Source organism: Oenanthe melanoleuca, chromosome Z (assembly GCF_029582105.1).
Source record: "Oenanthe melanoleuca isolate GR-GAL-2019-014 chromosome Z, OMel1.0, whole genome shotgun sequence".
Classification (NCBI taxonomy): domain Eukaryota; kingdom Metazoa; phylum Chordata; class Aves; order Passeriformes; family Muscicapidae; genus Oenanthe; species Oenanthe melanoleuca.
In genome coordinates, this window is record NC_079362.1 from 49553282 (window position 1) to 49576650 (window position 23369).

Consider the following 23369-nt stretch of genomic DNA (forward strand, 5'->3'; position numbering starts at 1 on the left):
TGTCTCTCTACAGTTGAAAATATTATAAAGTATCTACTTCTATAACCAAAGTTATACAAAAGCTTCAATCAGCATGGAAACAACCATGTCCTAAGAAATACATCAAAACACAACTCATCCATCCTCATGTCCTAACTGGTTACATAAGCTCTCTCAATGCAGTGAGTCAGTCATACCCAGTATTGCTGTGCAGTAGCAATCTGTTATGCCCATTTGTGGTGGTGCACTCCCACCTTGGGCCACCCTATGATCTCCTCAGGAATTCTCCTTAGACATTTACCTTGATTAATGGCTCTTGGGCAGTTAGGTTGCTTTTTAGCTTACCAGAAACAGTCTGTTCCTAGGAAATTCTGGTGAACAAACTGCTGCTTTCTAATGGACAGCCTTGGAACATTATTTTTGTCTAAATCATAGCCCAGGTGAAATAATACTATTGTTACTGCACTTTTTGATGAAAATTCCAGTAACAGCTGACCCAGACTGTGGCCAGAATGGAGAATGACAGAAGGCTAAAGCCAAGCACCTCACAGCCCTATAGGCAGCAGTACTAAGTGTGGGTCTTTGAGTTCTCTGAGGCCACGGTGGGCTGCACTAGCACCTCCCTCTAAGTGGTACACCTCTTGAAGCTCAACAACCCTCAAACCTACAGCACTTGGAGAGCAATCACCAAAAGATGTTGACAGGGCCTGGGCTGATCCACTCAACCCTCAAAGCTTAACCCTTCACTTGTTGACAGGTACAAAGCCATCTGAGATATTTCACTACACTAAAAATTCCCTAATTTTTAACCTTTTTATATACATCCTTATTTTCTGTGCATGTGCATGTATGAATTGATTTAAATACTATAGCAAGCATAGTATGAATGTTGCCATCTCTTAACTTTTTAACTAAGTTACTTAGTAACTCAGTTACTACTTAGCTTACAGAAATCTTACTGAATATTTTTGTAAAAGTTAGTCACAGAATGGTTAAGATTGGAAGGGATCACAGCAGGTCAGCAGTTCAAACCTCCCTGCTGAAGCATGGTCACTCCAGAGTACTTGGCACAGAATTGCATCCACACAGTTCTTGAATATCTCCAGTGAGTGAGACTCCACAACTTCTCTGGGCACTCTGGATTCCAGTGTGCAATCACCTGCACTGGGATATGTAAAAACATCTTCCTCATATTCAGGTGGAACTTCCCATGCATCAGTTTCTGTCTGTTGCCTCTTGCCCTACAGCTGGTGCCACCAAGAGCCTGGATCCGTCTTCCTGGCACCCTCCCTTCAGATATGTTGATAAGGTCCCCCTCAGTCATCACTTCTCCACACCAAACAGGTGCAGCTCTGTTGGCTGTTCCTCATAAGAGATGCTCCAGTTCTTTAATTTTCTTTGTCATCTCCCCTAGACACACTCCAGAAGCACCATGTCTCTCTTGTCCTGAGAACTGAACATAGCATTTCAGATGTGGTCTCACCAGGGCTGAGTAGAGGGGCAGGATCACCTCCCTCCACCTGCTGGCAGTGCTCTTTCTAATGCACCCCAGGCAGCACTGGCCTTCTTGGCCACCAGGACACGCTGCTGGCTCATGGACAGCTTGTTGTCCACCAGGATACACAGAGCTATTCCCCAGTGGGTCAGTTCCCAGCCTCTGCTCGTGCCTAGAATATCAACCAGCTCTCTTGGACCCTGTGGGGCTTGTTCCCATGTCATTCTCTGTGGTGGCTAACAGCTGGCCTGAAGGCCTCACAGTTATAAATAATCCTAATCTTACAACTGAAATATAACTAATTACATAATTAATTATCTAAGTACCTTCATTATGTAACTTGACCAGTCTGGACCATCGGGGAGCAGGTCTAGGCTGCCGGGGACAGGGGCAGCTATCGGCAGCTAGCCAGGTGGCAACTAGTCAGCAGGTCAGGACCAACCGCGCGGGCCTTCAAAACTATGTAAGGAGAAGAGCACTCAGCAAAAGTTGGCATGAACCTCGGTGTATTCTATCACGTGCCTGTCTCCAGCATCAGTGATAATCCTCCATGAGGATCTCCCTGTAGGAGCTAAAGTTAGCTCTCCCGAAGTCTGGGGTTGTAAACTCACTTGCTGCCCTGCTTTCTCCTCATCCAGGACTGAATTCCACACTCTCATGGCCACACCTCCAGAAAGGCCATCCCTGTTTGTTAGTATCAGTTGAGCAGCACACCATTCCCTGTGGGGTCCCCCACTACCTGTGTCATCTGTGCTTTCTGGAAACCTCCTGGGCTGTTTGTGTTTCACTGAGCTGGTTCTGCAGCAGATGTTGAGGTAGTTAAAGTGCCTCCAAAAGAACCATGACCTGTGACTTCTGAGGCTGCTTCATGCTGCTGCAGATGGCCTCATTCGCTTCCTCCTTCTGACCAGGCAGCAAACACTCACAACAGTGCCAGCCTTACTAGTCTGCCCTTTTAGCCTTGACCCACTCACACCAATACAGAGCTCGATATGTTCCAGGTGTTGCCTCACTCAGAGGACAACCCCGCCACCCTGCCTTCCTGGTCTGTCTCTCCTGAAGAGGGTGTAGACCTTTATGCCAACATTCCAGTCACATGAACTATCTCCTCCATGTCTCTGCCACCACAATAAGATCAAAGCCCTGTGACTGCATGCAGTTCTCTAGCTCATCTTGCTTGCTCCCCATACTGCATGCACTGGTGCACATGCACTTTATAGAAGTTATTAGATTGTGTCAGCATTCCAGTAGTCAATGACTAAATGCTGCTCCATTCTTTAGACAAATTGTTGATCAAGTCTGAGGCTACATTTTGCAAGGGGTCCACTTTTGTGACCCAAATGGAGGACCTCCCTTATTCCTTTTGCAGTCTTATCCTCTTCCCTCCTTACCTTTTCTGCATTCCAGTTCTCTGCATGAATCATTGTAGATTTATTCTAATTCAATTTTTCTTTGTGTGCTTCATCCATGTAATAAGCAATAATGAATCTTGCCATCAAACTTTGTTGCACATTAACAAATTTATACAAAAACTTGCTTTTGATGATACTTTCGCCAGTCATTTAAGTGACCTAAACTACTCATTTGCAACACCCTCCTACAAAGGCAGTTCCCAGACAGTGACATAAAGTGATTATTTGTAATCTAATGACTGAACAGTAACTTCCACAAAGTAAAGGACTTAATACTCCCGCAAGGAGGTCAAGTTTTTTTCCTATCAGTCCATCTGCCACTTACTCAGGAGTCAAAAATTAAAAATAAACCTCCCCAAAAAAAAGGGATGGGCAAAGTCAGAGCCAAGGTACGTTTGTTCCAAAATAGCTGACACTTGATACCAATGTAGACTGCAGCTTCTAGACTGTATTAATTCAGTCTATGGCAATTTCTCCCTTCTTGTTTACACTGACTACAGAGCCAAATCCAGCTACTTGTGACAACTAGGACACAGATCACTTAAAATCCCATCCATTTTTAAATGTTATACAAATACTACAGCTGACTATGTACATACAAATGTCATAACCCTGCATATTGGACAACAGTGTTTCAAAAAGATTTATTCTTCTGAGCTTGTGCCCAGCTTTGATTGAGTGCTAGTTATATTTTGGCATACACACCATTTGTACCACATCCTTACCTGTGTGGTACACATTTGCAGGACTCAATAATTTGTTATGCAAAGGGTAACAAATTATGGCAGGGGGTTTGTATCTTAGGTTTTTGGGGTTTGGGGTTTTTCCCAGAAGAATGGAGCAAAGGCTTACCACACTGAAGTAAGACCATCTTGAAAATTAAGCCATCAATGAAATCCTTCACTCATTTTAGCTCTAGTTCAATAAAACAAAACAGCTTTAGCCCTCCTGGCCCTTCAAGGTCCCCTAGCAACTTGGGCTTTATTCATTAAAGAATTCAGCCTTAAATAGGCACATGTACTCTCCTATTTTTCATGATTACAAAGAATATAAAAATTAAGCCCTTTCCCAGTTCTTCCAGGCCTTTCCATTCTGCCAATTACTCTCTACATAAAGCTCCCATAAACAATGTTTTTCAAAGACAAGAGTTAAAATCCTTACTGGCCTTCTACAATTAAGCTTCAGAAAGAACTGCATATGGATCTATAATGACAATGCTAGTCAGTCACTCCATTGCCCCCTTTTGCAGAGCCACTGCAATTAAGGCACTGCTCCACTCATTATTAGTCAACCAGCTATGACATCTTTCCATCAACAAAAGTGCATTAAAAAAGCTCTGCTGATTCCAAGTAATCATGAAACCTATTTAGTATCTTTTTGAAGGCTTAAGAAAATGACATTTAGCAAGACTCAAATCCTTAGATTTCCTAGGTGGCAAAGTTTACACAATTTTTACAAAATGTCCCTGGACCCCTTTCAGCAGCAACTCCAACTCCAGCAGATTTGTGGGTGATCCCAACACCTAGAGCCCCTTTTCACTAGAATTGTCTCCAGTGCTCTCAAGGTGCCCTTGTCTGGCCAACCCTCCCTGGTTCCCACAGCATAGTACATACTGGCAAAGACATAGATGGTGATATAGATGGTGAAATAATCTCATAAACAGAAGATCTAAAAACAGGAAAATAAATTCTCCCTTGAGCCCTGTACTCAACAAGTAGGTGGTGTAAAAAGATGTGGGATTTAAAGATTGCCTGTTCAGAGCAATCTATTCTTGCTTTTTCAGATTTTTAGTTTCACTAAACATCTTACCTAGGCAAAGAAACATAAAAATAGTATATGAAACCTAAGCAAACGCTGTGCATTTTGCATCAAAAATCAAACTGACCTATCAGAAAAACAGAAAAAAGACCAAACAAAAAATTTCCCCAAACAAAAAAACAAATGTCCAAAAACCAAACACCCTAAAAAAGGCCATCCCAAAACAAAAAACAAACTAACCCCCAAAAAATACAAAAGAAAGAAAATGAGAAAGAAATCTTATCTTTCAAAATTCAGGCTAGCACTGTAGGACCATTGTGTCATATATAAATTCAAGTATGTATTCTGAAAACAACAAAACCCATCACATTGCCCATGACAGAGGGAGAGGGGAATTCATTAAATATTGACTAAGTACTGCAGTGAAAAGGTAGCACAATAAAAATGCTAGCAAACTAGAACTTTTCTACAGAGAACTGCTATTGTGAAGGACACAAAGAGTCTGTACACTGCTCAGCATTTTTCAGTGACTCTTGGACGGAAGTCACTCACACATAAAGGAGTCTTCCAGGAGCACCAGCACTTCCAAAGCAAGCCACAGCTAACAGCCTCACTCACTCAGAATCTCATCTTCAAAGACACAGAAACTTGACAGCCTATTTCTTTACCATTGAAAGACTTGTCTGACCCTGCTTCCTCCTCAAACTTATTTTCCTGTTGTCTTAAGGTTCTCACTATCCTTCACAGAATTTGACTCACCACGTTCAAATGTCTGTCATATACACTAAAGCAAAAAGTACTTGCTTTAAGCCTTTCCAGCTCTCTTCATTTTGTAAGTTCTCTGACATCTTGCTCTGTGCAAAACACAACATATGGACAAATTCTGTCACTAGTTTTAATCTGTCAAGTGCTGAATGGTTTCTAAAGGAAAAAAAAAATCCTATTGTTGCTGATAAAAACATGTGGAGACTGGATTTTTGATGTCTCTGGACATCTGACTACCTGAAGATGTTTTCCAAGACATTTACACAAACAAATGTACCAAAAGATTTTTTCAGTTCATGCCTGAAATAAAAATAACCACATGACACTACATAATTGCCTCAGTCACTAGTTGTGACCACATTCTCCACACATGCTGGACTTTCAAATACAAGGGGTCTAGACTGTACCCAGCAATCCCAGGAGAACATTTTGGTGGTGGCATTTCTGTGAGACAAGAAACCTGAGCTAGAAAAGTCCTTTAGCAACACAGGTTATACACTGAATAAACAAAGACAAAATATTAATTGAAGACTGGAAAAAATGGCCAACTGGTAATTCAAACAGATGAAAGATCGGCAACAGAGAAAAGGAAAAACAATTTGGGCACAAATTAACAATCTAACACAGATTTGGATATGATTTATCAGGTTGAGGGGCTTTTTTATATTTAATTACATTACCTAATACAGGATCTCAATAATGGCAGTTTTAACACTTTGTGAAGTTACATGGGTTATTACAGTTCAGTGTAACTACTTGTTGTTTTAAATAATAAGCAAAATTTGTAGATGACTGCCTCCTAAAGGCCAAATGTGTTTTATCAATATGAAAACACAGTTATTCAAAGATTTGTGGAGATACAAAACAAAGCAGCTGGAAGGTCCTTTATTAAATCTGAAACTCATCAGGGCACTATTTGTCAAATAATTTGTAACACTGAAAGCTGCTTCTCTGTTGGAGTCTGAAACAGAGGCCTCTCTGAGTTCCTCAGAGAGAGATCAACAAGCTGCAGTGAGAGCTGAAAAACATAGTCCTAGATATCAGCATTGAAAACAAGTATTAAAAAAACAAGTCTTCATGAGAGCTCCAAAACATAGTTTTAGACATAATACAACTATAGTAAGAATATTGCTTACATTTTTCAGATAGAACAGATATACCATATGCGCAGATTATTTGTAAACTTTCGTACTAAGAAACTAGAACTCTAATAGGTTAAGAAGAAATGCTTCAAATTTGTATTTTTAGCTTATTGGGTAATTTGTGTATAAGAATCTATGCACTGGGGAGAGACACTCTCTCCTTCTTCTCTCCCCTCACCACCATCATCATCAGACAAGACCTGCAGCAGCAACTTCAGCCCTTCCAGGGCCTTGCACCAATTGGGACTTTACTTCTATTTGGGACTCTATGCCAAAAACTTTTAGCATGGATTTTAACACTTTGGACTCTTTGCCTTTCAAGACTGATGGTGCCTTCACAGTAAACAGCTTTACAGCAACTAATAACTGCTCAGCTCTTTAAGAAAACAAAACAACCCGACACTCCTCAACTAAAATTCTTGCCACAAATGAAAATCATTTTAATAAAGGGATCTATGCTGAAGAAAACTGCAATGCACTTAGGATTTCTAAGTAAACACCATCCTAGCTCCCTTCCAACAATCCATTGAGACAATTCTTCATACAACTAATAATTCTTAGCACATCTGACTTTGTCATGATCATCACAAAGTGGTCAACACGGAGCCTTGCTGAGCTGTTTTCCCCTTCTGTTCCCTCCTCTGTTCTTCCACTCATAATGTCCCATTCCAACCACTTTAAAAGCACTGACTATGTTACCTATCCATATAATTTTGAAAAGTAACAGCCCATATGAAGCTAACTGAATTCTGTTGCAGACAGGAAGCAATAGAAGAATTTGCTGCTTCTGTGATTCATAATAACACATATCAGACACTGGAAATAACATGCCCCAGTAAGTCATTACACTGTTACAGGAACCATGCAAAACCACTCTTTACCTGGATGAAAAAGACACTGGCAGCATCAGATCATTTCTCTGTTTGGATCTGAGGGTGCGACCAAACCTATTTTATCACCTCCTTCCCTTACATTTATACACACATATGCAAAATATATTGGTCACTTACTCTGTAGATCTCCTCAAGCAGCAGCTTAGCACAGTTCTGGCCCAGCTCCTCAGGAAGCACAGCTGCTCCCTGGCCCTGAGGGTTTGAGGCTAGCTCAGCACTGAGAATAGTGCCATTGATCGTTTCTGCAGTAAGGCACATGCCAAAACCTGGTGATCTGAAAGAAAGTGAAAAAGTACATTCGATACAAGGATAAAATTGGAGCAACCAGCCAAGAACTTCAAGTCATAACAGCTTCCCTATAGGATGATAAACATTCTTTTTGATACAACAGATTGGCACTGGAAAAAGAAAATTAGCAACAGTATTTAAAAGTAAAACCCAGTACCACTTGCCACAAAACCCTCTATGCTGGCTTTTCCTGGGCCAAACTCTTTAAATAAGAAAAATGAAAAAGAAAACAAAAAGCCATACAAATCTCAGAAATGTTTTGGGTTTTTTGTTTTTTAATAGAGGAGAGTACCTTTCACATTTATTTAACCTGTCTGTAATAAACTTTTCAAAGATAGATGGTGTTTCTTCCCTGCAACATTAAAAAAAAAAACTACCCTTCTTTAAGGCTTCAGCTCTTTCCCCTGGAAGCCGCAATATTTAGCAAGATTAGACTAATTAGTTAGTATCAAGGATACTGCTATCATAATGGATTCATACTTAAGATGAATGTCACAATACAGTAGCATCAGAAACCCAGCAGCCAGGTTGAAAGGTATTCAGTTCCTCTTCCCATGCCATTGTTTATCTCTCTACACATGTAGTAAAAATTATGTTGTTGCCCAATTCATTTGACTCCTTAAATTTCATAAATGGATGAGAAACAAAATTGAGACCCTAAAACCACACAACTCCCAGGAAAATTTTTGCAATCCTGATCCTGTAAACAGTCTGGAGCCATTAAAGTTACAAACCTCGAATATTAAATATGATGAAAAATTGGAAAAGACAAAAACAAAAATCAAAAAATTATTCAACAATTTCTAGGTTCATCAGTTTCTGAATATAACAAATTTTAAGGAAATATTTCAAAAAACAGAAAGTGAAAGAGAACATGAATGCCTGCATTTGAGCACATAGACAGAAGACAAACAATTGAGTCATCCAGAATCTTTCAACTTCAAGGAAGAGTGACAAGAGGACAACAGAGATTACAGATACCAGAAAAATTGTCTGAATCACATCCACCACTTCTGTATTCTGCCAGCAAACAAAATCTGTGGAAGTACAATAAATTAATTTTCCAGTCCTCGCTAGTGAGAGGACACTCCCTCAGCCATTCAGCAGAAGATAACCCATACTGCTCTAATACTTCCTTAAAACACCTCAGTCCCATGCTTAATACTATCTCTTCCATCAGAAGGTGTACAGTCATCCTTTTATGCCTGTTATGTAAGTAAAACAAATGTATCTAGTGAACCACCCCTTCTTTCTTTGTGAGAAATATTCATTTCAAATCAACAGAATAGAAGATTGTGATCTACAACTCAGTAAAATTAAATCAGGATACCCTAGCAGATGAACAAATGCAGAATTACATGCCTATTTCCTGTACATTCTGGATACTCACTTTCCAGAGTTGACCCCCTTCATATGATCTGTGTAGATATAGATGTCTGGGAGGAATTTATTCAGGATGCCCCTTGCAGATTCCACCATTCTGTTTGCCATCTGTGGTGACACTCGGACAGAGTATCTACATTTCTGAGCTAAGAAATCCATTGTGGCCACAAGAAAAACTGAAAGCAGATACTGACAAAAGTAAAGAGTGCCCAGTGCATTATTCCAGAAAACGTGTGTTTTATACATCTCTTAATGAGCTTTTGTCCATGTTCCTGTACCTACAGAACCATATGCACATAAGTGCTTCCTACAGTCTTCTCATTGACAGGCCTTGAAGCAAAGTACACAGAACATGTGCTGGAGAACAGATTACGACTAGGTAAACATCTATCTTGAAAATGTCCTTCATCAAATTTAAATTGCTGCTCTGTCATCTTGTACTTTCTTATGATGAAGAAAGTACCATGTGCTCTGTTCTTCATGTTTTATTACAATATGATCCTGAGTAAAGTTTCTATGAATTAGCAGCAAAAGAATTCTGCCTTTCTGTTTCTGTCAGGGAGAAACTGGGAAGATGAATAAGAAATTAAAGACAAATGTTCCAGCAAAAAAAAATTAAAAGGCTGTAAGAAAAATATCTTTGCTATCTCCAATTATTTTGCAGTTTTCTGAGTCTATCAAATTCACTGGTTCTCTAGTCACTCAGCATCTGAAGATTCCAGGAAGGAAGAACCTTCCTTCCCACCTTCCTACCCACCTCAACCCACCTCCTCACAGTACATAAGAGATGAACTGCCTTTCTGCTCTTGTACTCAGGTGCTGCCTCAGAGAAACTCTCAACAGATCTTCAAATGTACAAAGCACCTTATGCTTTAAATTCCAGCTCAACTATTATGCAGACTCATGCTCTACACATTTAATCACCCATCTGCAAATACATGCCCATAGCAATGCAGAGAAATAGTCTTAAAACTCCCAGCTGGCAGGGAGGAATTTTCTTTTCTACAAATTTCTACAGCATCTCTTCTGGAGTAGGCAAACTAAAAACTTCATGATCTTAGGGCAAAATCATTAAAAAATAATTAGAAAACTGGTTGTTCTGAACAGTTGATGCACTCAGTATTTAGGATTATATAAAAGGTTGTTGTAATACGATCTCCACAGCTGTAAGGAAGATTTACTCAGATGAATCTTGGAGGAAGAAAAGTACACATAAAAATGACATAAGGATTTATTCTTCCAGATGTTTTGTTTTCCATTGCCTTGAAAGTCCACTTAATGGCTAAACTAAAATGAGACTGCCTCTCACCAGGCTTAAAGGCAAGCCTATATCCCAAAGAAAAGCCTACAGCAAGGTAGAAATTCAGAATTCAATCAGTTACATCAATCAAAACAAGTCAAAGTGGCCCAGAATGGTGCTGCATGGTAATTTCCATTTAGAACCATGCCAATAAAGTCATGATCATTGCTTCCTTCTCCACACAGAAACATATAGAACTACTTAATACAGAGCAGAATGGAAGCACAAGAAAACTACTCTGTCCACCAATATACCACAGCAACTATCACCAAAAGCACAATGAGTTGCCCCTTTCCTGTTCTACAGCATGTGCATCCAGTAAAACTGCTCTTGCATGGCACTACTGCATTTATCTAAATGCTGCAATTGGACAATGTAGTCAAAACATCCAGTTCTCAGGCAGTTGTGATGGCATGCCATAAGGTAAAAGAAGAAACAGGCTCCAAATCTACACCTCTGGCAGACATGACCTCATTCCTGCTTTCTTTTTGAGTAATCAATGCCAAATCATGTTTGGGACTCTAAAACACAAATTAAACTACATGTTGGCCACTGCTTACGACAGTTTCATGTTTTCAGATTTCTACCTTCTTCCTACAATGACAGATTCATGACAGACACCATACAAAGGCCACAAGAAAAAAATAAAATCAAAAAGAAAAAAACAATCCAAAACATTGACTAGATTTGAAGATATTTGAAAAAGTTAGGAGTTCACAACAGTATTTTCTGCCCTTATTTCCATGTGGAATTAAACCTCCCCCACTTCCATCTGCACTGTAAGCTGAACTAAGATTTAAGCTCCCATCTAATTTCAGCTAAACTGTGAAGATGTCAATGCACAGCTACACTACATTGATTACTACTGAATTTACACACAAAGTAAGATTTCTTTTAGTGCTCCTACATTATTTGATGGAAGATATTTTAACTTTTTCCTGCTATTGAAAAGATTTTAAACAGCACTGTTCAGTTCTGAATGTATTTACTTGCTGACAGATGTTTTTTGAACAGGAATGCTTTGAACACAGGAGTTTTGAGACACAAACAACTGAAATCTAGTCGTATGACCCCTCTGTATAATGTCTGCCTGTGTCACCCAGATACATGCTCAGAAATGTGGATGCACTTCCATGAATTCCAAGTTAGAGGTCTTTTTTTAAAGAAGCAAACTCATACTAAAGTAGAAAAACAGACAAAGAAAAAGGATACGCAGTTCCTCTGATGCGCTTGATTTTTCCAGGGTCTGTGAACTGAACAGGCTGCAAGACCTTTCTCACTGGGCAAGCAAACAGTATTTCTCCACCCCCTTTGGGAGGCATTCCTCTTCGGTTGATCTAGAACAAATAATGGAGAAAAAAGCAGGTTAGTAAATAGTACACAGAATGTACCTACACACCCCAAAATTACACTTTTATTTCACATAGAATAAAATGTTTTAAGTAGGGGCATTATGTGAACATAGGCAAGAAAACTACATCCTAAAGGCAGAAATGGGTTTTGCATCAAAACTAAAAGCATTTCTTTATTCCTCTCCTCCTACAGTAAGCCATAGCTTCTCAACAGGAAACAGTGCAAAACCAAACAAATGTCTTTACCAAAACAACCTTGGGTTTAAAGCTTGTCTCTAGTAGCAGACCTGACCTTGCTGCAGAGGAGACTAGAGCTATTTGATTTGAGCTCAGTTGCTTAGAGCATGCTGCTGATAATGCCAAGGTTGTGGCTTTGATCCCCATATAGACCATTCACTTAAGAGCTGGACTTGATGATCCTTACAGGACCCTTCCAACTCACACTATTCTGTGTGTGAGGGACTCCCACAAACAGGTATCTCTAGACTGAGCCACTATTCCAAGCCAAAGATGGAGCTGGGACACGGGCCAGTGAGTGGCTCTGGTAAGGAGGCCCACAGCCAGACAGGGCAAGGCTGTGCTGAGCTGAATGCCAACCCTTCTGCAGGGTCACAGGAGTAGAGCCTGGCAGTGCCAGGACAATGACATGGGGACATGGGGACTTGGGCTGTGGGCAGGGTGGGGGTGAGGCTTTGCAGGGCATGGCACCAGCAGGCCCCAGTACTGTAGCCAGACCCCTCACACATTTCTTCAACCTAAAAGAAACCCAAACATTGTTTTATATCCTGATTTACCGTGCCTCTGAAAAATGTAGTCTTCAATAAAAGCTTCTTTCCTCTATTTTCCAAACTGGAAGCAAACCTCAACTACCCAAACACAGATCCAGCTCTCATACAAGCCAAAAAGGTTAAAGATTCCATTTTTACTCCCTAGCCCCAAGCATGGTGCAGAATGAACAGGTAGAAATAAAAAGATAATAAATGAACTGAAAAGCAACAAAAAGCAAAAAGGTTTCTCGGTCTTCTTTGTATCTGATAGAGACAGAAACCCACAGCAAGCACATGGCCCTGTGAAGTACTGCAGGAGCATAATTTCAACACATTCTTGAAAAGAAGGAACAAACTGTCTTACCTTGATTTCTAGACTTTCGCCATCAATTCCAAACTTCTTCAGAAGGGGTAGAGCTGTTGCCTTAAGGACATCAACCTACAGAACACATATTTTTTTTAAAAAAGACTCTCTACTGGAAGTTAGGTTAGTCAATAATTTTAAAATCACTATATTATGAGGTGATTAACAGAGACAAGTCCACTTCATAGAAGATATTTTATGGGAAGAGATGGGAATGCAGCACAGAGAGCTTCATCTAGTTAGACTACCACAGTACATCATTACTAAAAAATTTCCTAGAACAAATTACTGGCAGATAGAATTTCCTATTCTGGCTTTCTTCCTCAGCCTGATTTTGAATTCCATTATGTAAAATATCTCACTTGTTTCTCAGACCAATGAAACATTTTTCTGAACATTTCTCTGCTATTGAGAAAATAATATTCTTCTGTCACTAAAAAATTCCTGTTGCTAAACAAATTAATGCAATAACCACTGCATTTTTTCAATCATCACTGCAAGAGCAGGCCCTTGATTTGGCAGAAAGATCATTCTTCTATCAACAACTTCTTTTTACCTGTTTCTAAGAAAAAGAAGCTTACAGGTAGCATCTGTTGAAGCACTTAGAAGAACCTGAAGTATATCAGAACATATCATCAGTGTATTCCCTTTTAAGACAAGTGCCCACCATATCCAGGCCAGAACATAATTATCCTTGCCATTGCTCTTCCTAATTCCTAAGACTACAGGGACTGCCCTCCTCTTCCCTCTTCTGAAATTTCAGTAGTATTGCCAAAAGTGATAAAAATTATTTAGCAGTGCAACAGCACAGGGAGTTACCCAAGAAAAACAGCTGTGGATAGACAGGATCAGAACAGCATGACCGAAGTGAAAATAAAAACAGATGAAGGAAACAGTCATGAGGTAGATAGCATTTGAAGAGGCAGATAAAAACCACTCTTTCCCATGCCTTTAGCCAAAATTCACCATTCTTGAACTTCAGTTTCTCTGCTTTAAAGAGAGTAGAAGCCACGGAAAAATAGCAGCATATACCTCATCTACAAAACTGTGAACGTTCTATTAGTGGCATCTGAGGAGCTATGAGTTTTTGTTGCAGTTCTCATTTTCAGATCCTGCTGGACAACACATCTCCTTTCTTACAGAGAGGCATTTGATGTTGTTTCTAGTATCAATATTAGAATGCCTTCATTAAAAAAACCAAACCTGTAAGCCAATGCTTAATTTCTTTTAACTAACAAAGTATATGGTTTTTACAGCCAAGCTACCTTGCCTTGGTCCTTCTGTAGTATTCATTAACTATGCAAATTTGACTTTTGGAGCAAAGCCTTTACAAACATGCATATGCACAAGCATGCGAATACCACTGGCAGAAGTTTCAACAAGCTGATCTGGTTCAAATTAAAATTACACAATGTTTCTTCCTCCTTCTCATGAAACAAAACCTACCAGTAAAAAATAAAAGCTTTACTGTGTAGGTTAAGAACTGAAAAAACTCCAAGACTTGTCATAGTTTTCAGTCCTCAGAAAAAGTCCAGGCATAATACTTAGAGGTACCAGACAGACAAATAATAAGACTGACTATTCCAATTCTGCTGCCTAAATAGAGGAGGCAATCAGCAGTATTTGAAGAATGGGAAAAGGCTGTTCTGCCTTGCAGACAAGTGGAGAGTTGGGCAGGATGAGAAGCAGTTCACTGAAAATCACAAAACAGCAGCTGAACTGAGGTGTAAACTCATTTTCTATTCTCTTGCCAACCCTCAGCCATAAACCCCATCCCTTAGCTCTCCTTGGAGGGCAGTTATTCCATTTCCAGAGCAGACAACATAACACCAAGTTGCACTGAAATAGATGCATCCTACAACTGATGGTATACCTCATTACAAATGACAACATTCTAAGTCCCATAGATATTGCTTATTCTCAAAGTTGTGTAAATGCTAATCACTTCCCTCTAAACAAATCTACAATAGGTAAAAAAAAAAAAGTGGAAAAGTAACTTTAAGAATCCCATATCCAGTGCAAAAACACAAAAAGATAAATGCCAAACAAAACACCTAGATAGAGGCCCTGCAGCACACAGAAAGGGAAAAGCACCAGTTGGCCTGTGTATCCATTAGCATTGCACAGTTCATTGAGCTCCACCACACATACAGCGTCATGTTTCATGAAAAAGGGCCTAAACTGGGAAAAGGGTGAAGGCAAGAAACAGTTTAACAAGGAAGAAAGAAATGTGGGAGGAAATCTCAGTAGGAAAAACTTCTTGTTTTCTACAGACAACGGTTGAATTCTGATTAAGATTGAAGACTACTGTTCCTAAGCTAAAATTTCATATGCTAGTCTCATGTCAGCATGACAGTCATTTGAACTCAAAATCCCATGGCATAGCTGTAAAAACCTTTGACAGCTGGAAGCACAAACATCAAGAATGGTTAGTCTAAAACAGGTTACTGCAGCTGTATCTGTCAAAATAACAATACATAGGGAAGGAAAGGAAAATAGGAGCTATCGTTTGTGTGCCACCTCCATTGCCTTCAAAAAGGCACTTTACAGAGGACACCCTCTACATAATCACTTTACAGAGAAACTTTAAACTGCCTCCACCCAGTCCCATATGGCTGGTCCCACAAGCTCCCTGGGGTCAGATTTCACCAGTGATGGTACAGGAAACATAATGCAAGTGTAGGCTGCCAATGAACAGTCCAGGCTGGTATTTCAAAGGCTTATCTCCTTCTGACAAGTGAGAGCAAAGCAGCATTCCTTTCACCCATTTAGGATGTATCACTCACACAGTAATAATACTGTGCAGTATTATCACAGAATCATAGGATGTTTTGAGGTTGGAAGGGACCTTAAAGATCATCTAGATCCACCTGCTCCTGCCATGGGCAAGGACACCTCCCACCAGACCAGGTCCCTGTCCAGCCTGGCTTTGAACACTGCCAGGGTTGTGGTATCCACAACTTCTCAGGCTGATTTGTTCCAGTGTCTAATAATACACTAAATAACATGTATAATATTATCAGTAATAATGGCACCACATTCCCACTTGGAATATACAGTGGCCACGGTATTCCTTAGGACTGATGCCAGCTGTCAAAGAGCCTTCCATTGCACCCTGTTGGAGGGCTATTAATGTATCAAAGTAAACACATGCTCTTATACCCTAAGAAAGGGAAAGCAGCCTGACCTGTGCCTCACTGAACTCAGCTGAAGCCTTTCCTTCTACAAGACGTTCTTTAGAAACTCTTCCTCTTGCCTGTATCTCTATCTCTCCTTACAGGGGAAGATGCACAATATTCCCTTGCATGCACTGACAAGGAGGTCTCTGGTAAAGAGCACCCTCAAACTACACAGCAGTCACACCCCACAAATACTTCTGAGGCTGTGTAAAAGCTAAGATCTCAGTGTTGAAAGTGGATTTCACTTTCCCAGCGTGTCAGCCTACCTGTTCACTGCCACCATGACAGAAAGGTCACACTCCTCTGGTTGCACACATATTCTTGTTACTTGCCTCATAGATTTCTCCAATTGGCTACAGTTTCTCATAAACTGCTCATGTGGGTTCCCCATGAGTTCACAATGAGTTCACAGGTTTGCCAGCAAACCTGCCTCAGCATGGGCTCCTCTCTCCACATGCCTGCAGGTCCTGCAGGAGACTGCTCCAGTGCAGGCTTCCCATGGGTTCACAGCCACATTCAGGCATCCACCTGCTCCAGCGTGGGGTCCTGCCCTGGCTGCAGGTGAGTATGTGCTCTGCTGTCGACACTTACGGGTTGCAGGAGCACAGCTGCTTCACTATGGTCTTCATCATGGGCTCCAGGGGAATCCCTGCTCCAGTGCATGGAACACCTCCCATTTTTCACTGACCCTGCTGCCTGCAGGGCTGTTTCTCACGTATTCTCACTCTTCTCTCCAGCTCCAGGTTATTCCACAGTTCTACCCACCCTCTTCCTCCTTAAAGCTGTTACCCCTGCAGTGCTACCACCATCACTGATGGGCTCAGACTGTGGGTCTGTCTTGGAGCCAGCTGACATGGCCTCTGCTGGATGAAGGGCAAACTTCTGTCATCTTCTTACAGAAGCCACCTCTGTAGCACCTCAGCTCACAAAACCCAGCCATGCAAATCCAATACAACCCACTAAGTTGAAATAGAGAGGTTATTACATGAGGAGCAGCAAGGAAAGTACCTAAGCTCCCACACTGTAGGAGTGGCAAACCCACACTGGTTTGCCTTTCCACCATCTCCTTGGAAAGCAGAAAGCATATAGATGGATAAAAAAATTTAAGGATCTCTTTCTGGGCAAGCATAATTTCTGGGCAAGGTAATAATTGTCCACTGAGTTCATAAACACCCCCTGTCTACTGAAAAATAAAAAACAAAATTAATTTAAAACCAAGTTTCTATTTACTTAAGCACACAAATCAATTAAGGTAGCACTTAAAGTCCTGCTTTTAGTCTCAGAAACCAGCAGAGGCATATGTTATACAAAACAACTTGTGAAAGTCCTTAAAGTACCTTATTGGTGTGCACAATGATTAATGTTCACTCACCCAAATTAAACAGACATAAACCAGGTTTAAACAAATTTTAGGAACTCGTACTTAGTTACAACCACTTAACAAGTTAACAAATATGAGCTGAGTCAAAGTAACTGAAGTTGTTACTGTGTTATCACTAATTACTAATACATAGTTGCTACTATAGCACAATGAATTTAAGATGTAAGTCTTTACATGCATTTGATTTACATTTAGCGTCCAGAGCTTGAAGTCAGCTGATGCATGCCAACCCCCTTGTTTGAGTTTTGGCAAGTGCAAGCACCCTTAAAGCACAAAAAGGCCTTAATTCTTGCACCCATTTGAACTAAAATAGTTTAATCTCAGGCCCATGTGACTGATGCCAAAAGGATATAATTTCCAGAATCAAGACTCCATTGCATAGGCGAGTGTCCAAATTTACTTGAAAGCAATATGAACATTGGACTGCTCTTCATCTCAGATTATGCAAGAATTCCTCCATTGTGATTAAATAGTCAACAAAATAAGACTTTTTTGATTCTTACTACTTACCAGTTACAATAACTAGTTTTAATCACAATGACTGAAAGGATAGCAAAAAATGTTTCCTTTTTTTTCCTAATAGTGCTGTGTACAATCCACTTTGACCACAGTTTGACTCATGTGGATGTCTCACAGAACCCAGGTGAGAGAGTGAGTTTCTTAAATGAACAGAAAAACACAGGTGAAAAATCATAAATTCTAGCAGGACTCATGGGCTTGTGTAGTATCTGTAGTTAAACTTCCCAGGTATTTGTATTCATCTAAACTGGTTAAATTTTCCGATTACAATGTGCCCTTAATCTTCTACTCAGAGGAAAACAGGCAGTGTCCAGTCATCATTCAAAAAGTAAAGAGTAATGCTGTTCTCCACAAGCAAAAGCTATGTTTGGAGTTTTTGGAGAAAAATAAATAAAGAGCATAACCACTAATCATTACTTCAGCATTCTGATCATGTCTCACACAGCTGAGAATTTGTAACAACAGTGTTGTTTAGTAACAGCATAGGTACAAAACAAAGGACTGCAGATCAGTGATAGAAACCAAGGCAAGCATTTAACAGCCATTTGACCTACCATACCTTCTGGCATGCTTCTGAAGAGCCAGAGAGTTATTACATACTTTTGCTACTGTAATTTCCTAATCACCATGTGAATTCTGTTTTTAATAGAAAGAAGGCTTGACAGCAGCAGTGGTATGACTATGTCCAGAATCCAACAGAATAGAAAGATTCCTTCCTTTTGCAATCATATTTTGAAGACACTTTCTTCTTTATACACTAAATACATGAAATAATCCATTTAAATTCTACAAGAAGAGGAGAACCAAACCTGTGGCAGGGCCTCACACTGCATTTAAAAAGAGCTTGCAGGGGAGAAGACAAAAGCAGTCAGAACTGAAGGTCAGAAGGGGGATTACAAACTGAAGTTTAGAGTGTGATATGCTCTAATTTGCAGGTGCTTTTTTGACTCAGAGAGTCAAATCCAGCAACAATGGACACTTTTGGGTGGAGTGATGATAAAAAAGGCAGCATGTTTTAGACACTTCTTCCCAATCTTGTTATTTTAGGGGGGAAAATATCCTTCTCTGATACTTAAACTTTATTACTTACCGAAGGATCTACTTGATCATTTGTTACTCCTCTCAAGACAATCTTCAATGGATGCTTCATGAAAGGTGCCAAGCAGAGCAGACTTTCCAAATAGTAGCCAATACCACGGCTGGGGCTGCAGTCGTGTTCCAGTGAGCCTCCATACAGAAGACCAGGTTGATAATACAAGGTAGTACCTGGGGAGGAGGCCAGGGGAGCAAACCAAATGAGAGCACTGTACAACACTGCCCATTAAAACAGCATAAAAACATTTTGCAACAACATATGCAGGCAAATTGAAGACCATATGGAAAATTATAGCACTTTCAGCGCACTATTTGCATGTCTGCAGCTAATAACTGGGTCAACACATGAGTGTCTGTCTGTCCTGCACACCATTTTCCTCCTTTCCCTTCCCCCTAAAACCAAGGATCGCTTAGCAATCTCCAAAGTGCTGATACAAGCAATTACTATCCTCCACAGAAGCCAAACCTCCATCAGTCCCTCAGGTCATTGGAGTCTTGGCATTTCTGACAGTAATTAAATTGCTTTACTTGCCAACCAAAAACCATTAGAACCGTTAAAAAAAAAAGAAAAAACTCATACTAGGTGAGGTTTTCACATAGGATGCTTTTCACAATAATCAAACCTTTTTCTGAGCATAAATAAGCAAGCAATTTACCTAAGAAGTTTGCCTCTGTTTTCTTCTACAAAATTTGATTTTGGTACAGAGAAACCTTTGCCCACTGTGACATCCTGCATACCTAATAAAATACTAATTTTAGTTCTTGGGCAAGAGAGATCCTTAGCTCTCTGTGTTATGGTGGAGACTGACCTTCTTGCACACGATCAATTATTACAAAAAGTGTCAACTTTGTTATTTCTGATCTTCTCAGTCAATCTTATCTGAACACCTACCTCTATCAAGACAAGACTTTGATTCTACTGCAGAAACTGATAAATCCTGGACACCAGAACAGATGAAGCAGAAAAAGAACAGATCTCACCTGTTTGATTTATTTCAATCCGTGAGCCATTGGTTACTTTGTCAATCAGGCGAATAAAACTTGCTTCAAAATCTAAGGAGGAGAGCACAGACAGAATTATAAAGTTTCTTAGAAGTTCAATACCTTACTTGTACTTTTACCCTTGCCTTCCACAACAGTAAGGGTACTCTTACACTTCAAGTTGTGGCATAATGCCACCACACATGAAGAGGCAATTCTCTGTAAAAACAGAGATGTTAATGTGAGCCTCCAAGCCTATAGACATCTCGCATCAGTAGAGATACCCTCAGATGTGGCAGCTAGACTAGTCACACTCTTCTCTCTGGCACACAGCACATAACACAAGTAGACATTTCTAACCACAGTGGCTTGAGGGATTGCTCTTGTCCAGGATAAAACCTTTGACAATTTATGTTTTGCTCAGTATAAAGCAAAATATACAAATCATAGCAAACAGGACCCCTTATATTGAAGTGTGACAAGCTAATAACAGCTTCACATTATTCTCCGTGAAAGTGTTAGTTTAAAAGAAGGGAACATTTAGACATAAAGTGCTGCTGCTGCATAGCTGTTCCACAAACAGAATTTACAATCTGCAGACTCTAAAATTTTCCACTTCCAAAACACTTTTGTACATACTTAGGTCTAGAGAGCCACAAATCTTCCCACTGCTTCTTTCCTTGCTTACTGTGTTCACTATACTATAGCAGTTCATGTGGAAGCAATTCCTCAGTTTCTCTTGATTGTGTGGACTCTCACCCAGAGACAATGAAAGGACAAGAAAATTTAACCCAAAACAAAACAAAAAATACCAACCAATCAACCAAAACCGAAAAGGAAATAACACAAAGAAAACCAACTGAAAAAAGCCATACCAGGAAGAATATGCGAGTATTCTAGTATCCCAACATGGTACAGACTCAGTCAGTATCAAGGAAGACAGCTGAATATATGCAGAATTCCAAACCCAGTTAGCTTTAAGAGCCAACAGCATCTACATAATTGCTTGTACATTGCAGAACTCCTTTAGCAATAATCCTGTTACTTCTTACATAATAATCAGATTTTTCTTTCTATATTTGAGTCTGGGATGTAATGGAAATTTAAACCACAGAGCTACCTGCAGAATTTACAGTCAGACAATATTTGCATAACATGATTGATACCTCAGTCACACAATACTGGTTCTGCTCTCTGTTATGACAATTTCTGAACTATAACAGCTTATATTTATGAAATTTGTATGGGTTTATAAGCACTGGCGCATTTTCCAGTGCAAGAGTGCATCCTTGTCAGCACAATTTCATTCTTGGACAACATCAAGATCAGAGTTTACAAAAGTTCCAGTCATGAAAAGCAAAAAGAACAGCATGTTGAATTATCAACACAAATCACAACTTATTATTTTTCTGTTACAGTCATAGTCATACATACACTTGAACTCATACTTTTAAAAGGGAATTCAAACACTCTTTAAAAAGATATGGCAATATCTACAAACTTCATCACCACCAAATGCTCCACGGTGACAATAAATACTTCGGATCATGGTAAATATTAAGTGAAGCACACAAGAATGCTTTGGCAGTTTTTAGGTAGAATTTTTAGCTACACACTGAAGACTCCTTAGGAGGAGGAGAGAAGCATCTACTCCCGTTCTGAACTTCACAATAGGGGCCCTTGCCCAAAAAATAACTGAACACCACAATAACGTTTCTTCCTCAAACTCTATCCTATTGTTTTCTTACTTCAGTTTATGATGGCATTCTTCCTGGGATGCCAAAGGCTTTCTACAAGACTGGAGACGGTACACCCTAAGAAAGGTTTCCCTTAGACAAATCTGCAGAAATTAGAATTAATTATTTCATCTCCTTGACCTTTCCTGTTTCAGTAGACCGTAACAAAAATCAAACCTTAAAACGTGACCTACTAAAACTGCGTGAACGTGAGTTCCCACAAACACGGAACACACGACGCCTTAGAAACGACGGTCCGAGAGACGGGGAATTAATTCTGCCATCCCTGCTGAGAAGTCAGGGGGACGGGAAGCAGCTCCGGGGCAGTGGAGCGGCCCCCGCACGGCAGCGAGCCGGTCCGAGCCCCGCCCGGCGCTGCCCGCGGGCGGGACGGGCGGACGGGCAGCGCCAGCCCCTGATGGCTACACTGGAGAAAAGGCGGGACCCCGCGGAAGGCAGGGCTGCCGAGCCGAGCCGAGCCGGACCAGCGGGACGGGGATGGCACTGCCCCGTCCCCCCCGCCCCGCCGGGCAGCGAGGGAGGCTGACGGCACGAACCGGCGGGTGTGTGACAGCCTCCCTGCTCGGCCTTCCCCACCACCCCTGCCGGCTCCAGCTCCTCCTCCTCCCGAAGCGCCCCGACCCACGTGTGCCAGCTCCACGCTGGGAGATGCGTGCGCGGAGCGCTCGGGGAAAGCGCGTCCACAGCGAGACGCAGCTGGGTCCCCCTGCCCGGTGGGGCCCGCCCAGACGGAGCCGGGCTATCCCAGCTCCCGGCGGGGTCTGCCCCTGCCCGCCAGCAGTCCCGGGAGCCGGAGCTCCGCCGCCCCCCGCCCTCCCGCCCCGCGGCCGCCGCTCACCGCGGAGCCCGGGATCCTCCTCCTTGGCGCGGATCTTGCGGATCTTCAGCGGGCGCCCGCTGAGCGTGGCCAGCACCAGGCGCTGCCGCAGGAAGTTGCAGCCCGTGTAGCTGAGGCAGGTCGCCTCGCCCGCCATCCCGCGGCCCACGTGGTTGGAACAGGAAGCGCTGGGACCGGCGGGGCAAAGGGCAGGGGGCGGGCGCGGGGCGGGGCCGCAGGGAGCGCTCGGCGGGGGGAGACGCGGCGCGGGTGGCCGCCTCTGCCTTTTTCTCTGCTCTTCCAGCCCGCGTGTTTGCAGTAGAAACTTAAGGAGCGTGGAAGTGTCGGGAGATGACCGGAGCCCGGTGCCCGGCCCGCTGCCCCGCCGGGTGATGCGGGCTCTGCTTGGGACGCTCCGGAGCGGAACGTGGTGCCCGCACAGGGATACTGCCCCCACATCGAAATGAGTCAGCTTCTGGGAACATGTTCCTTACTTTTCAGTCATTTATTGATGTCTGCCTTAAGGAAAACTGAGCGGAGGAGTGAGTCCTGCTCGCGGTCCCTGGGACAGCCTGTTTCCTTACTGACAATGACAGAGTCCTGCTGTCCTTAAGGACGAGACTGACTAAAGCTTTCAGACTCTCATTTTAAGAGAAACCTCGATTACAGTGGAGGTGTGACCGTGTCAGTTGTTAGGCTACATTTACGTGCCCATGAACAGAAGTTTCTTAGAATGGAATAG

General features: G+C 41.6%; 1 protein-coding gene across 1 annotated transcript in view; it reads right to left on the bottom strand.

Moving 5' to 3' along the window:
• The window catches only part of RCL1 (RNA terminal phosphate cyclase like 1), a 34864-nt gene extending 11778 nt beyond the window's left edge, over positions 1–23086 (bottom strand). Inside the window, exons 1-7 of the mRNA XM_056513197.1 lie at positions 22649–23086; positions 20054–20125; positions 19068–19243; positions 12899–12973; positions 11628–11752; positions 9123–9248; positions 7562–7718 (exon numbers count right to left, since the gene is read on the bottom strand). Of these exons, the coding sequence (XP_056369172.1) occupies positions 7562–7718; positions 9123–9248; positions 11628–11752; positions 12899–12973; positions 19068–19243; positions 20054–20125; positions 22649–22784 (867 nt within the window). The 5' untranslated portion in view covers positions 22785–23086. The remainder of the gene's footprint in view (positions 1–7561; positions 7719–9122; positions 9249–11627; positions 11753–12898; positions 12974–19067; positions 19244–20053; positions 20126–22648) is intronic.
• Between the last annotated feature and the right edge of the window lie 283 nt (positions 23087–23369).